Source organism: Ruditapes philippinarum, unplaced genomic scaffold (genome assembly GCF_026571515.1).
Source record: "Ruditapes philippinarum isolate M1 unplaced genomic scaffold, ASM2657151v2 ctg2801_1_1_1_1, whole genome shotgun sequence".
In the NCBI taxonomy this organism is placed as follows: domain Eukaryota; kingdom Metazoa; phylum Mollusca; class Bivalvia; order Venerida; family Veneridae; genus Ruditapes; species Ruditapes philippinarum.
The window spans coordinates 1-17088 of NW_026859291.1; the positions used below are offsets into that span (position 1 = coordinate 1).

Here is a 17088-nt window from a genome sequence, read left to right on the forward strand (position 1 = left end):
CAATAAAGTAAATGCTTTTAGCAATTTAAGTTTGAGAAGCGAGGAAGAACTTAACGACTTTGTACAAATAATTTAGAATGTACTTACCGGTATTGCAGCACGTCTCTGTGTTGTAAATTACCAAGGCAAATATGTCTGCGTTAGTTAAGGGAAATACTGAAAGAGGACTATCTAAATGGTATATTTAGTTCTTGGGGTGTATCTTAAAAAGTAGATATAATGCTTGAGGTGTATCCAAATAGCAGATATATGTTTTTGGTGTATCTTTATAGTATTTATAGTGATTTCGATGTATCGTAATAGAAAATATAGTGTTTGAGGTGTATACAAATAGCAGATATAGTGTTTTAGGTGTATCTTATTAGTATTTATAGTGATTTCGATGTATCGTAATAGAAAATATAGTGTTTGAGGTGTATACAAATAGGAGATATAGTGTTTTAGGTGTATCTTATTAGTATTTATAGTGCTTTCGGTGTAGCATAGTGGTTGAATTTAAGTGTTTAAAATGCATTTTTTCGTTCTTTTACTATAATTAGATAATATGTGGAAGTTTGCAAATTGATATTTAACATATAACCCTATTTTCATACAATGTTCATAACAAGCGAGGAGCCTGATTTTTTACAACTCTCATGTACAAGTGAATTGGATTTTGTCAAAATATACAGTGAACAAATGAAAAGAGGAACTTCCACTGTGTTAAAAAGTCAAATAAGCTACATATATTCGGGCGACCGTTTATATGTCCGATAAAACACATTTTATTTGTTTTGCAAGGGAAACCCACTGAACGCGATTTACACGTGCATGCACGGACCAGTATATTCGTGTAAAAGTTATGAAACTTTTCAGTGTAATTCTATAGTCTTTCTTGTCATATTTAGCATTCCTCAAAATTGACGCGAACGTGTCATTGGTATGCTTACAGCTGGTATGTCGACGAATGCCGTCGCTATAAATATTGTATGTTCCACTCTTGCTATTCGACAGCTGAGTAACGTTTTTCAAGCAACACGATGTACAGAAGATCGACCACGTATTGGATGTCCACGCGCCTAGACTCGTGTCAAAACTGCTATATTCGGAACACCCACCAGCGCAATCGCTCCCAAACTGCCGTAGCTTCGACTGCTAATAGCATTGATACACATAATAACCGTATATCTGCCAAAATTGTGCGCAATCGCTTGCACGAGGATGGGCTACATGGACGTCGGCAATAAGTCGGTTGTGTTTTGAGGCATACACACCATAACTGGCTTAGACAAAACTGGGCGAGTTGAAGTTTTCAATTCATTGAGCTGATGACAGGGTTCGAGTATACCGTAGGAGAAATGAACTTTTTGCCGACTGCTGCGCACTTAAACGAGATAGTTTTGGGGTTGGGGGTTCTGTCATTGTCTGGGCAAGCATTGCACATATCATATCTTTTGCACTTACCGCGTCGTTACCGACGGGCCTTTGAATGTCCAACGCTACCGAGATGACATTTTTGCAAGGAATGTTATACCAATGTTTCAAAATAATGCTTATATCACTCTTTTATAACATGATAATCCCACAAGCCATACAGTAAGGGACACTGTGAAATTTCTCAGGGCGAATAACATTGCATTTCTTAATGACTGACCTGTCGAAAGCCCTGATCAAAATCCAATTGAACACTCTTGGGATAATTTGGACCAGCGTGTTAGACGTCGCCCTATTTCACGGTCAAACCTCATTCATCTAATCTAAGACAAGCCTTGATTCAGCATTAACAACATCCCACAAGCCTAAATCAACGAAGATCCGTTTTTGGCCAGCAATGCCAGGTAGTCCTTCATGATACAGGTGGTCATACCCGATATCAGTTTGTGAGTTTGATGGTGACCCAATCTGGATTTTATCTACCATTTCACTCATTTTGGATAAACCCTATGAAATATTTTTCCACACACAATTGCAATACAATACTCTTTCTATATATATAAGTATATCTTAGTCCTGATTGTCACATTTGTGTATAGCTGCACTTAAATACAGGGGAATATTCTTTTTTCCGTGTATTTGTTGTATATGTGTACTTTTTCAAGGACGAGACAATTATGATTGATTTACTTAAACATTTTGATGTGAAAGTATATTTCTTAAGTTAATCACCCGAATCGAATTAGCCTAGCTCGAGTTTATCCAATTTCCCATTGTTATCAAAATCAGCAAAATCGCGTTGATTTACCGCCGCTCAAGAAAACTACATTACTATAACGAATTAATGACGTATGATATATCGTCTTTTAGAAGTGTTCTATTCCATAACAAACTGACTTGGTATCGTTATATAGCCTGACACATCGATGCGTCTAATGCCAAACGTATGTTATTGATTAGAAGCGACAAAAATGACAGAACGGAACATCATATGTTCAACAGTTAGATAAACAAAGTAAATCTTTAAAGTAAGCTTATATATGATTGATATTTGACGATTGTATATAAATGTTGGATGCTTCTTTCCTGAAAGATTTGTCACATGTGTCTCCGTTTATTTATTCCATATGCTTAGAACAGAAAAAGACAACAGTATAAATGATTTATGAACAATATGATGTAGTGCTGTGAATGTTCACATGAAATATTTGCTTTCACATGGAATATTTGCTTTCACAATTAAGGCCCTGTTGTTGTTACAAGAGATTTTCTCTACATTATTCCATATGATAGTTTTAAAATCGGTTTATCGATCCAATAAAAACCAGTGAACAAAGTTATCTTGAGAAATGTATATATTAATTTATCAAGTTTCTATCTTTTGATTTGTGAATCTGATTTGAAATATATATTTTTATAGTTATTTATTTTGTTTATTCAAAAAGCATTTAGTTGATGTTGAACATTAAAATTTGTAAATCATTTATCAATAATTCTGTTGAATTTGACATATAAAACAACAAAAGCTGTGATAATAGTTTTCATGTTACAGTGGTTGGCGTTAAGATCATTATAATAATTGGGATAAGATCAAAACGTTTATAAAGTTGTTATTCCGATTACTGATAACATGCATTCCTTCGTTATTCTTTTTTTATGCGCATCCACGAAATGCTACTTTCGTGTCAGTAGTACTGTATGGCAGCGTTCCGTGAACTTTATAGACCTTTACCCCCATATTTTAACCATTTTTACTGACAGCATTCAAAAGGCTATGGAATTTAAAAGTTCATTAAAACAAAGCAAAGCGATTAACCTATGGATTGACTCAATGTACATTTTCGTGGATTGCAATTATCAAACGCTTATGTAAGCGCATTTGTTGAAAAGGATACGTGTAAATCTTGTTTTCATCATACTTGGTTTAAATACTGATGCACTGTTAGTATCACCGTCCCAAAAGATTATGTTGACTATATCGTTACCTATATGCCGCTTTCTTTCAACCTGTGAGAATAAAAATATGTTCTATAAATATAGTAATAGCTAACAAATAAATAAAGACATAATCATAGATAAATACTTCATTGCGTAAATGAATATGTTGGACATTGATTTCACTGGCATTGTCAAAAAATGGCCTTACTCTTTGTTGTCTATTGAAACCATTGCCATACACAGTGTAAAAATAAATATGATATTGTATAGTAACATTATACAAATTGCAAGTAACATAAATCTTATAGGGTAAGAAAATATAATTTTGACCTCAACATTAGTATGTAAATATGATATCGTACACCATTAATCACTTGCAAAATGTTTACTTATTTATCTTTTAACATTTACTTTTTTATTTATTTATGATATATTTATTTATGATATATTTATTTATTTACTTATTTATTTATCTGTTTATTATTTATTTTAGCATTATTTTTTCTTGCATATTTTAGAATCCACAATTTTATACCTAGGAAGTAGTTTATATCACCAGCCTTTGATCAATTGATCAAATGGTATATGTTAGCTTACTCTTAGCATAGTGTGTATATAAGCCTACCTTTGATATAATAAGTATTAAATAGAGTCTGAATATTTATTGTTGTTTTTGTGTGTAATCGAAATAGACTTCTCAAACAGAATACCACACCAAAATGCTTCCACGTAACATGATAAAACCTTCCTTTATTTTTTACCTTCCATGACGTTAAAGGTCAATAAGTATTTTTATCGATATATTTTGTACACACTCTTTCGCTTGTTATATATAACTTATGATACTCATGTATTTATCTATTCGATATTTATTAATATCTCACAAGATATCCAAGATAAAAACAATTTTATCTAAATTAAATGCATATTGAATTAATATCCAAATGATATTAAAAAAACTTAAGAAGAAATTAGCTTTCTTTGAAATTTGATTTCTTATGAACAAGTATGAGTTTTTAATGCCCTGAAATAGTCTGTATTTTAGATAGATGACACTACCACACGAAAAATATAAAACTCTTTGAAATGGCAAAGATCTTTTGTCAATTCAAACATATCATATGATGACATTGCGTTTTTTTTTTCTGTAATAAAATATCGCCAGTTAACATATGTTCTGCCATTATATCTCAACAAACATCATTAATGGACATCGTAGGAACTGAACTACCTTGTAATAAGCAATCTGAGAGAAACAATCTATCAACATACCAGTTTTGTCTGGAATTTCCTAGAAAATAAACCACTTTAAGGCCCATAATGCCTCAGTATACTTTAATTTTAATTTTATTCTTTTTGTGTCCTTTTATAGTGTCCAAAAATGATACTCATTGGTCAATTACATGACCCATCTTTTGTTTCTGTTGCTTTGTTTTTGGCAGTAAGTACACTTTATAATTATAGTGATTTAGTGTTTTGTTTACATTTTTGCTGCTATTATGACAAATAATTCCACATTTATAGCACCACCTCTCTCGCCAGGTTCATCATTTTACATACCAGAAAACAGTAATTTATTGTTTATATGTCATTAAACTCTTGTTTTCCCTTTCTAAAGAAGGAATAGAATGTTCATTTGTGAGGCATAATGTGCCTTTAACCACGAGGAAAACTATGACGTCACACACATAAAATCTGTATCAGTGGTACCATACTCCCGAAAGTTCACATTTTTTAGAGACAATATTCAACCATTTTGAATTTGCATAGAAAAAGTGTGAAAAATTAAGATTAGAACAATGTAAATTGTTATAGGTAATGGATGAATGGACTCTCGGATAACGTTTCCTTCTTAAGATATACGGGCGGCAGTCGATCAACATGAAGGGCTAATATATTTCGCGCAAAGAGTTGTGGGTCTTGACAGGAAATTGTTTATTTTAGAGCTTCTTATCCCTCCTTAATGAAAGTATATGCTTTAACCTGATGAATTCCTGCTGATCATAGACTCGACCAACTTCAATATTTGGAGTTTCCGTTAGCAATTTTACTTGTATCTTAGGTATGTCTGCCAACAGTATAAGCTTTGGCTGTCAGCATTGAAGTGCAGGCTGGTCTGGTTGTAATATTGTTGGCAAAGACTGATCAACAGGATAATATTTAAAGAATGTTATTGTACCTGCTGTTTGTTTTCTGTGGAATATGGTAATAAAGTTGAGACAAAGTCTGATCAACAGGATAAGATTTAAACAATGTTTTTGTACCTGCTGTTTGTTTTCTGTGGAATATGGTAATAATGTTGAGACAAGGACTGATCAACAGGATAAGATTTAAACAAAATTATTGTACCTGCTGTTTGTTTTCTGTGGAATATGGTTATAAAGTTGAGACATGGACTGATCAACAGGATACGATTTAAACAATGTTATTGAACCTGTTGTTTGTTTGCTGTGGAATATGGTATTAAAGTTGAGACATGGACTGATAAACAGGATAAGATTTAAAGAATGTTATTGTACCTGCTGTTTGTTTTCTGTGGAATATGGTTATAAAGTTGAGACATGGACTGATCAACAGGATACGATTTAAACAATGTTATTGAACCTGTTGTTTGTTTGCTGTGGAATATGGTAATAAAGTTGAGACAAGGACTGATCAACAGGATAAGATTTAAACAATGTTGTTGTACCTGCTGTTTGTTTTCTGTGGAATATGGTGATAAAGTTAAGACAAGGATTACAGGATAAGATTTAAACAATGTTATTGTACCTGCTGTTTGTTTTCTGTGGAATATGGTAATAAAGTTGAGATGTTATTGTACCTGCTGTTTGTTTTCTGTGGAATATGGTAATAAAGTGGAGATGTGGAACATGATTTCGTGTCCTTCATAAACTGTATAAATTGACTCTTCACCGGTAGTGTTCGCTGAAAATGAAAATTATATCTATATCATTGTTTGCATGAACTTATTATTTATTAAGGGCAATGCATATTGTTAGTAAATAATGTTTCTCTTATCTAAGTTTGCGTCGCAAATTAAACCATACCTGCATACATTGAAGTAACTTCACCATAAACCTTTGAAAATACGTAAGGGAATAGGCATTTAGCTGTCATATCCATTTGCCTTCATAAAGCATCTTTTTGAACGATTTGCAATACAGCATTTGCTACCACAACGTGAATGTAAACTATGACATTGCATTTGTGCTTTTGAACCATTTTCAAAGTAACTGCATATATACAGAGTCTGTTTCAATAGTCAATTTTTAAAATGTTTTTTAAACGATCGGGTCTAACTTTAAAAATTTAAACATTTTTTTTAATTTCTTTTGGGTTTATCGGGTATTTTGCAAAAAATTTGGAAAATTTTTTGGGAAGAAATTTGGGCACATTTTGGAAGTTTTATTGTTTTAAAAAATTATTACTTTTTCCCGTCAAAACCTCCCTTAAACTTGTAAAAACCCTTTTGAGTCGGCCCTGTCTCCGAGAAACCCCGAAAAATTTTTAAATTTTTCACTGCATGTTCTAAAAATGTATAAAAGGTTTGTTAAAAAAAAAAGATTTTTGATTGGGATTGAATTAATCCCAAGATATAAAAACGTAAAATTTTGATATAAAAACTTTTGGGATAATTGTTTAACCCCATCTCTTTGAAAGCAAAAAAATTAAACCCATGATTTGACTTTCCAAAAAGTAATATTCAAGAAAAAAATTTTGCACACGTAAAAGGTGATATCCTGAATATATAGGTGGTCACACTTTGCTTTTATAGTGTCATAAAAAACATTTTCTTTTAGAAAAAACTTAACTTGACACAGATTCCCTGGTACACAGTTTAGTCATTCTTTTATTCAAATAAGACATATTCAGTAAGAATTTCATGGATTTCAACAAAGTAAGTGATTGAAATGTTTTACTCAATGATGAGCATAGCATATCTTTTATAACTTTTGAAAAAACGTGCATATGCCAGGTTTCAAATATCCTATACAAATGGTATACTATTTAAGCAACACAAAGCATGATTTACAATGATGTGTGATATAGTAATTGTTAAATGAAGTATTGAATGAAGTATTTCTAAATGTTTAATATTTTGTGCCTTTTCAAAATGAAAGCTATTTACTAAGGGATTTTCTCTGTATGAAAAATATATTAATTTTAGTTAACGCATTACTTTTATGAAAAATAAAAATCACATTAAAAGGATTTTCAAATATGAAAAAGTCTCAATTAAAAAAAACTCGCTAAATATTCTGGTATATTAAATATATCTCTACAGAACACACACTTCTAATAAAACAGATTTTTTTGTTACCGTTGCAAAAGAATTCATCGTCTGACGTCTGACCTGGTTTAGCATATAACACACCTATTTTGAAGTTGACTGAACCCTGAAATATTACATAAAATTATGATGATTTTCCAGGAGATGTATGTTGCATATATAAAACTAGGTATTCTCTTTGTTACAAAGTAATTGGTTATAAATGAGCACCTGTGTACTATCAACAAGAAATAGCTTACTAGGTAGACATTCCTTAGTAGCTTGATTATTCCTTTTCATATACTTAAAGACATGTTCAGGTGTTTGCTTAGGAATTTGAATCAATTTCTATGAAAATAAAATCAGATGCTTTTGTTACATAACAATTAAGAGAGATAGTTTTTCCAATACTTGTTTCTTAACAAAAGGAAAATAAACGTTGCCTAACTTCTTTATTATAGAGAAATGATAAAAAATGAAGAAATTAAATTTAAAAAGGTCAGTCTAAAACAAATCTTAGAGTATTTACATTAACATCTACTAAAAAATACATCCCAAGACTTTTATTCAGATGAAACAACTTTACAGGATAGAGATATGATACTAAACTAAAGACTCTCAAATTGTTGGCTACCTTTTGTTACTTTTTAGAATCTTGAGATATTTGCCTATCCGACTTTAGTAATAGAAAATTATTCTTGTTGTTTATACTTAAATTCACACACTGCCTTAGAAACAAATATTTATTCCTCTGTTGAAATGGCACACGTGAGTTTCATAAAGCTTAAATAATGGTTCGAAAACATGTTAGATGCTCATCACATGAACAAAGTAGAGCTGAATGTGAAGTAATTGTCAAGAAAGAGACAAAACGTAAACAACAGCAGTTTTTGAAACTTTCAATACAAAAAATACTTTCTGTTTAAAATTGCAAAGAAAGCAAGCCAGAGGCATAAGGCGGTTTTTTTGAACTGGGAACCTCTGTGAGTTACCTTTTTGGAAACAATAGATCTAATAACAGGACACCAAAGCTTGAAAACGCTTTTTAAGAAACGGTAAATAAAGCGTTTTCTTGGTCAATAACGTGCCTATAAAGATATTAAAAATCTTCGGACTCTTTAGAAGATTTTATCACTTCTTAAAAAATATTTCCTAGCAATCTCAACCACTGGAACTCACATTCTTGTGACAAACTTCTTTACAATAAATCAATCGTGGTTACTTAAGCATATAGGGAATGTAAAAAAATACTATGATCTGATATAACCATTTTTTGTTTTTTTCTCGGCAAATCTCTCTCGTGGCACAATTTGTGACCCAAGCTTTTTAAACAATGAAACATTTATTGCTACCTTTGCTCTTTCAAGGACCCAAATTTTCTTTCTTGGGAAACTCTGGTGAAAATTCTTTAGGCCCTTTTTCTATTTATCCCTATCAAGAGTTTTAAGTATCCCTTTTATGTTCTTTTTTTGGGTTTTTTGGGGTTGGGGGGGTTTTTTTGGGGGAATGGGGAAATTTTTTTTTTTAAACACCCGTAATTAAAGTCAGAGAACAAAAATCATTTAATTAATTTAAAAGTATACCCTTTTCCCTACAAATTTTATTTTCCTAGTTTCTCTTAAAAACCCTTAAATACTTTTTGCAAATTTTTTTTTTTTTTTAAAATTTGGGCCCCTTTTTGTCAAACATTGCGGGCTTTCCTAAATTTAATGGGGGAAAGGGAAAACCTTAAAAAGCCCAAACCCGTTGTGTTGTTTTTGGCGCAAAAAGGGCACCCTGGTATTCCCGAAAAATTCTGGGGCGTTTTCACATGAAAAATCCCAAGAAAAGCTACTGAATTGCAATTTTTAATCGAATTTGACACTTTTTTGGACCTTACATGTACCTTTAGAGCCGTGTAAATATGCAAAAAAAGAGAGAAAAAAGAAAATATAACTCTAGTTATCTTGCTTTATTGCATCACGTAATTCAAAACAGTTGTATATAATTAGGACATGTTTTTTGGTCTTGTTATTTACAAATAGTATAAGATACATAAAGAAGGACGAGGGAATTCAGTGATTAGTCACGTGACTTGTAATATATTAACTGAAACACACAACTTTTAAATATCGTTTAGTGGTTGTCCCTGACTGAAATATAGACCAAAAAATAAGAAAGTAAAGCAAACAATTAGAAATTGTTCGAACGCGTATATATGTATATTCAAGTAGGCATATTTTCAATTTCAAGAAACAATTTTTGCCAACAGAATATTTAAAAATGATGTATATCAATTTTTATATTTGTGTTTAAACTTAGTTGTCAGATACTACAATAACAACAAAAAAAAGAAAATGAAAATCTTTAAAAGACCGGCTTTTCCGGCAATAAGTTAAACTTGCTTTGATTCGGACTCTGAAGACCACCATGTTATATTATCTTATATTTTACGATACAAGTCTATATTTAGATTAATTTACATAATACTTGGGAATAACTCCCAACTACTGTCGTAATTAATCTACACTTTCGTCATAACTGTTTCAAAATGATATCATAATATATTAAGTCACAAATGATGAAATTGATCAAGTGGATCAGTACTATCTTAAACAATATCATTGGTTTATATGAGAAAATGTCTAGTTATATTGATTTACTGAGTCTGAGGCAAATCTAATGGTTCCACCATCATTGTTTTTTATATGAGAAAATGTCTAGTTTTATTGATTTACTGAGCCTGAGGCAAATCTAATGGTTCCATGATCATTGTTTTATATGAGAAAATGTCTAGTTTTATTGATTTACTGAGAGTCTGAGGCAAATCTAATGGTTCCACAATCATTGTTTTATATGAGAAAATATTCGAAGTTATATTGATTTACTGAGAGTCTGAGGCAAATCTAATGGTTCCATCATCATTGTTTTATATGAGAAAATATTCGAAGTTATATTGATTTACTGAGCCTGAGGCAAATCTAATGGTTCCATCATCATTGTTTTATATGAGAAAATGTTCGAAGTTATATTGATTTACTGAGAGTCTGAGGCAAATCTAATGGTTCCACCATCATTGTTTTATATGAGAAAATGTCTAGTTATATTGATTTACTGAGAGTCTGAGGCAAATCTAAGGGTTCCAACATCATTGTTTTATATGAGAAAATGTCCGAAGTTATATTGATTTACTGAGCCTGACGCAAATCTAATGGTTTCATCATCATTGTTTTATATGAGAAAATATTCGAAGTTATATTGATTTACTGAGCCTGACGCAAATCTAATGGTTTCATCATCATTGTTTTATATGAGAAAATATTCGAAGTTATATTGATTTACTGAGCCTGACGCAAATCTAATGGTTTCATCATCATTGTTTTATATGAGAAAATATTCGAAGTTTTATTGATTTACTAAGCCTGACGCACATTTAATGATAATTAGAGCAATTATAAATAATTTTATTATAAGCAATCAATTCTAATCCAATATTCGACACCTGACGGCTGACGTCTAAAAAATCATCTTTAAGCTATATATTAAACTTTTATGAAATAATTTATGAGATAATTAAATAAATCAAACTAATAGTACGTTCACATACGACAGGAAATGATATTGAATTCCTTTAAAACACACACAAGCATATAAGGAAGAAAATGGAGCAATGAGGCGACGATAAATGTGTTTTTCTCTCTTGTGGGTTCGAGTTCAACTATGTTAGCCCATATGACAGCAGAGTCAGTACGTTCAAGAAAACAAAAGTAAGTAATTAATACAAGCTGCAAGAACTTGTTTTACAATCAAACATAGATAAATATGTTACTTGTATAAAGTAATGGAAAACGTAGTCTAATTATTACCGTGGGAGTTAAGCTCTAATTCGATTATTTTTATACTTAAACTTTAAAAACGCAAATCCCAATACAAAAGTTACAGCAGAAAAAATAAGTAATTAAGTAAAAACTTTAAAATAGAGTCTATAAAGAAAATAAAAAAAATCCCAAAAGTAAACGTAGATTCCATTTTTTTCTTTTGATACTCTTGACTTGAAAAATGTTTCCCAGGACATTAATGTACTCAAATCTTCCTTAGAAATGTTCACGCGCCCACATTAAAATTGAATTGTCAGGAAAAAATATTTCCAATTTATCCCATGAATTTCCTTGACTTTAATGTGAAATATTTATGGTAATCTTTTTTTTTCTTTTATCATTTAAACCATATTCGTTTGCGTTTAAATTTTTAACGAAACAGCATAATATTGATTGAAATGTATGGTTAAGAGCAGTTTGATGTAATAACAAATCATTAATGAGAGAATGAGAGACATTTGTTGTTTGTTTATTGGAAATATTCTCTTACAATTATTTGTGCGCATTTCAGAAGGTTATTAATGAAAGAAAATATCTTCAACGTTAATCACAATATCTGTATGTAGCCTTGTGATAAAGTGAATATGACAATCTGTGTCAGTTTGTATTATTCTAATTGAAATCTTCTTAGATTAGTTCGACGAAGCTCACATAGGTTTGTTTAGTGGCATTTTCTTTGAGTTTCCCATAACGTTAATACGAAAATAACAACCAATGATGACATGTCATAAATATACCATCATGTGGTCCAGTAACTTACGGTTTTTGTCCAGAGTATAGCTCTATATTGAGGGACATTGTGATTGTTGGCGTCAGTGACAACAACGGACAATAAGAAAACGTCTTTGTCTAAGTCTATCCCGACATAGTTCTGGTGCACTGAAACAATAAATATATTTACGGAATGCAAAAATGGCATGCACTGCAATAACAGCATTGCTACAACAAAGAGATTTCTTGCGCGAAAGATTGTTGTGTCATCTTGTCGCGGATATTCAATTTTGGATCATTAAATATGTCTAAATGCTGCAAAATTGAATTTGAAACATTTGCTATCGTTAATCACGTTCCTGTACAATTTGAAAATAAAAGAATAAATAAATAAATAAAAAAATATATAAACAAATAAACACAATAACAAATGGCAAAACACCTTGGATGATTTTAACACACAACTGGTTATTTGGTCCAAATCGAAATAAATTTATTATTTTCAAATACTTGAGTATTTAAAATGCATGGAAATAAGTTATCAAAGAACATTTGCGTCCGTAAAGATTACATCAATGTGCTAACGACACGCTGAAAAATTGAAAACTTGTAAATGAAATTACAAGCAGAGACAAACTAAAATGAGTTGGTCAAGGGATTCACCACTATAACAATTCCTAGCCATTAACAAGGAGACATATCAATGCAGAAATCGTTTTTATTTTACATCTGAAACATTTATAATAATGTTATGGCAATTTCATTCTCTTAGAAAACATGAATGTGTAACAATCAGAGGAACAAACTTTAATGACAACAACTTGTTTTGACAAGCGAACATTTTCAAAATAATTGGCATGTTTACGTCCTCGCGAGGGGTGACATAGAAAAGAGAAATAGATTTATTAATTATAATCATCACACTAAGGAAAAATTGACTCTTTGTGTTGATAAATAGATGCAAATCAAACTCCCGACTCTAGCCTTTTAGATTTGTTTTAAATCCGTATTCATTCCTTAGGCTAACATTCCGATTAGTTTTAATCAGGCATACTTGTATCCTATCTTGTCATGTCATTAAAATGAAAATGAAAACCAGCAAAAGCCATTTTATGCGATGGCTTTCAGAAGAAATGTTCAAATTAAAGAGAAGTTTTTGTTAAATATAAATGGAATCGGCACACTCCTAGCCGAGAAAATAAATTCAGTTACAAAACAGACCCTAATTTAATACTCTCTGTATATCAAGTTAATACGATTGCCTTTAGGTTTTAGCATACATACATACATATGAAGAAAATTGGGAAAAAATACAAGAGAAGACGATAAAATTAGATGGATATACGCACAGACAATACACATTTTACTTACATTTTCCAAGAAAGTATTTGAAGTACCATCTTGTTTGGAATTCAGGATTCTCTAGATGAACAGGACTATTTAATGGACTTACAGGCTGAAACATATGAAGATATAAACAAATCTTAAGCATTCTATAGTGTTTACTTGAATGTCTATCCGAATATTAAAGTTGAAAGATCAACAATGTTCTATAACAACCGACGAATTGTTTAAGTTTATATAATTTCATTCAATTTGGAAGCCTAGTTTATGTCCGTGTGTATGTTTTTTTTTCCTATAAAGTGTTCCTAGTTTTATCAATTGATATGACGTCAAATTTTATTGTATAGAACCCATATAATCTTCATCGCGGCCTATATAATTTTCATTTGATGACCACCACGTAATTATTGGCGATATGAACTACAAAGGAACATCAATTTAACCAACATTCAAAAGTCTGCGTAACGAATCAAATTCAAACTTCAAAGCATCATTTAACATGAATAATCATTTTAATTTTCCCGTACTGCATTATTTTCTGACCAAGCCAACGTTCAATTGAAATTCGTTAAGTTTGAAATTTGAAAATAAACGTGGCAACATTTGGCATGACGGATCTTAAATGAAAAATCAAATTATTGTTGTAAAAATCTTTAATTTAAAAAAGCCCGTGAAAGAAGCTCTTGTACACGATTTTTACCTTTTACTTCTAGTATGTCTGTAAAGTGGAGATACGTTTTCATCATGAATGATGAAAACTATTTGCCAACCAAGATTTGTCCACAATTTTGTTCAAGAATAGTAAATATGACCAAGCATAAAGATGGAGAAAAGAAAACGACAAAGAAGTTAAATAAAGCAAGTTCAAAGGTATTTTAAGAGTAACTTTCTCCCGCCTCTTAACTAAAATCACATACAGTCCAGCGGTATGGGCTCATTGTAGATTAACAAGTGTCTTATGCCAAATTAAAGCAAGCAATATTCAATCTGAGTTTTAAGAATTCAAAGTTAAAGTGTATTCTACGTATGTTCAGATAAAGTACGTTTTTGGAACTACATTTACATACATAATGAAATATGACGTTTCATAGTTTCCTTACAAATGCTGCTAATGGCATTCAGTTGCTGCTTTATAAAAATAGAAGTCAGATTCAACCGTTTTTATGATGAACTTTCCATATCTGGGTAAGGTATCTTCTCTCTTTGCACCAAATTGAAAGATATGTCAATGGACCGGACTTCATCATAGAAATTATATTTTATATGACATCAATAAGTTTTATTAGTTACAAAAAGACTAAAAACGGCACTGTATATGAATTATTTGACATCCTAAAGATGGTAAACGGTATGCGCTTTGAAATAAATTTACATCTGTCCCATGAAGTGAAAATGATAAACTACATTGTGAGGTGATTTGTTCACAAATTCTGTCATTAACGGATATAAAGTCTTATATTGAAAATGTCTTCAACCGAAGCAATGTATTAGAAAACAGATTGACATTTCGCAGAAGGAAAATCAATTTTAGAGTGAATACTTTAAAATGATCGTATATCTTCAAGACGAAAATGACATAAAAATAATTGTGATTATAAATGATCTATTTCACATAGATAATACTTTCTAGTAACAGTAAATGTACCTCAAATTTGAAAAGAAAAATAAATACAAAAAAAAAAACACCCTGGAATAAACATAGTGACAAATTGTCTATTTCACCAAAATCGCTTAGAAAGGCTCAACTTCCTTTTATCACGTTTTACATATTCTTTTCCCTAAGCACTTCTTGTTATCTAAACACAAGCAAATAAGTTCATTGAAAATAAAGGAGGGTTTTAACCGGTCCACAAGTCAGAAATTATACAACTTTGTAAAATAGACAATTCGTAATACATTTAAAAGACAATCGCACAACTATTTAATTATTGTATGAACCGCAAATGAACTAAAAGTAAAGGTATACGTGTATACACCAGGTAACTAACCTCTTCTTGACAGCGTTCACCTGTTTCAAGTCTGAACCTTCCGGCATTAAGCGAAGGGTCACAGTCAGTTGAATTTAGCTGAAATACATAACATTCTGTATAAATATACCTGTAAATTGATTTTTATCTTAGCTTAGCTCTATGTATCATAACCTTCCAACGAGTACATACATATCCTTAGATATATATAAAAGATTTTACTCAATCATAAATCAATTCTTCTTTCATAAATTTATGTTAAGATTAAACAAATCAAGTATGTTGGTAGGAAAGTAAGATTAACCTGACTGTGCACAATTTCATACATACATCTTGGCTTTGATATTATTCTTCATACCATTTGCTCATGATTCGAAAATAATTATGTATGTTACTTTGGTTGTTTTATTAATAAAAGTGAAAAGTGCGTTTGTTGCAATAATAACAACCCGTAAGCTGTCGAACGAAACAGATTTATTTAACGTCAACAACAAAAGTTCAAGTATGTACTGATCTTTTAGAACTATTGAGTTCCGGCGTTTAAATGCCTCGTAAATTCTCGTTGCAGTTAGAGTTTGTTTTGTATGCCCAAAGAAATTAAATTGTTTCATGACTAAAATCGAATCTGTATCACTTTTCTATTTATGCAGAACTTAAACTTGTTTTATGTAATACCAAATAAGCTTTGCAAGAGGACATCAACTGATCCAATAACAAAACTGCTAATATAGTTATACCGCAAGACTAACCAACATGCAGACAACAACAATCAATCCTTTTATATTTTATGAGAACTCATCTAAGCAAAACATCATATCAAATAATATTTGTTATGTTAGTATTGATTGTATTGAACATTTTGTATAATATGGTTTGAGGCAAGGCTTATCTACGTTTCATGTTGTTTTATTAGTATAATAAATATGCACTTTGTTCACTTTAACAACCGAGTTAACACGGAATGCTCCTTATCATAGATTTCAAAATTTTTAAAGCCCATCCTTTATATTTGACAGCATTATTTTACTGAATGGCTATGTACAATGTACTTTAAATCAGTCCTTAGTCTTAAAGTGTATAAAGCTATATGTACATCTGATGCAAACAATAATTGTTTGAATTTTTAAAAAAATATATATACTTCCAAAATGCTTGTATGAAATAAATATGGTAATTAATTGCCTTCAAAGCGCACAGCTCATTCACAATATCATAATTAAAAAGATAAAATTCTACTTAAAATAGCAAGATTATATTATGTTCCGGAACATTTTACTCTGTTTACATACATAATTCATGAGTATTAAATAACAGAAACATTCTATGTTAAAACTTTTTCGGGAATCAACCATATAATGATGGAACCAACATAACTTTACTGTTTATCAAAATATTTCATTAGATATAGATTTATAACCTTTAACAAATACAACATAGATTTAAAGGAAAGAACCAAAAAAAGAAAAGAAGAGAAAAAAAAAACAACAACAAAAATCGTTGAATTACCATTGGTACACAAAGTTCTTGTTTATAGGAAAAATATCTTTAGCATAAAAGACGGGAAGAACTTTAATTACATAATGCATTC

The 17088-nt window shown here is 30.8% G+C and overlaps 1 protein-coding gene and 1 long non-coding RNA gene across 2 annotated transcripts in view; both read right to left on the reverse strand.

The window, feature by feature from the left end:
- Positions 1–100: 100 nt before the first annotated feature.
- On the reverse strand, positions 101–6283 carry LOC132755968 (uncharacterized). Its single transcript, XR_009629266.1, has 3 exons — positions 6173–6283; positions 3309–3420; positions 101–135 (listed from the first exon to the last, which is right to left on the reverse strand). It is a non-coding gene; the product is annotated as an uncharacterized LOC132755968 (long non-coding RNA).
- Positions 6284–12217: 5934 nt separating this feature from the next.
- LOC132755967 (GTPase-activating Rap/Ran-GAP domain-like protein 3) overlaps positions 12218–17088 on the reverse strand; it is a 76291-nt gene continuing 71420 nt past the window's right edge. Inside the window, exons 3-5 of the mRNA XM_060746909.1 lie at positions 15522–15599; positions 13561–13645; positions 12218–12357 (exon numbers count right to left, since the gene is read on the reverse strand). Coding sequence (XP_060602892.1) covers positions 12218–12357; positions 13561–13645; positions 15522–15599 — 303 coding nt within the window. The remainder of the gene's footprint in view (positions 12358–13560; positions 13646–15521; positions 15600–17088) is intronic.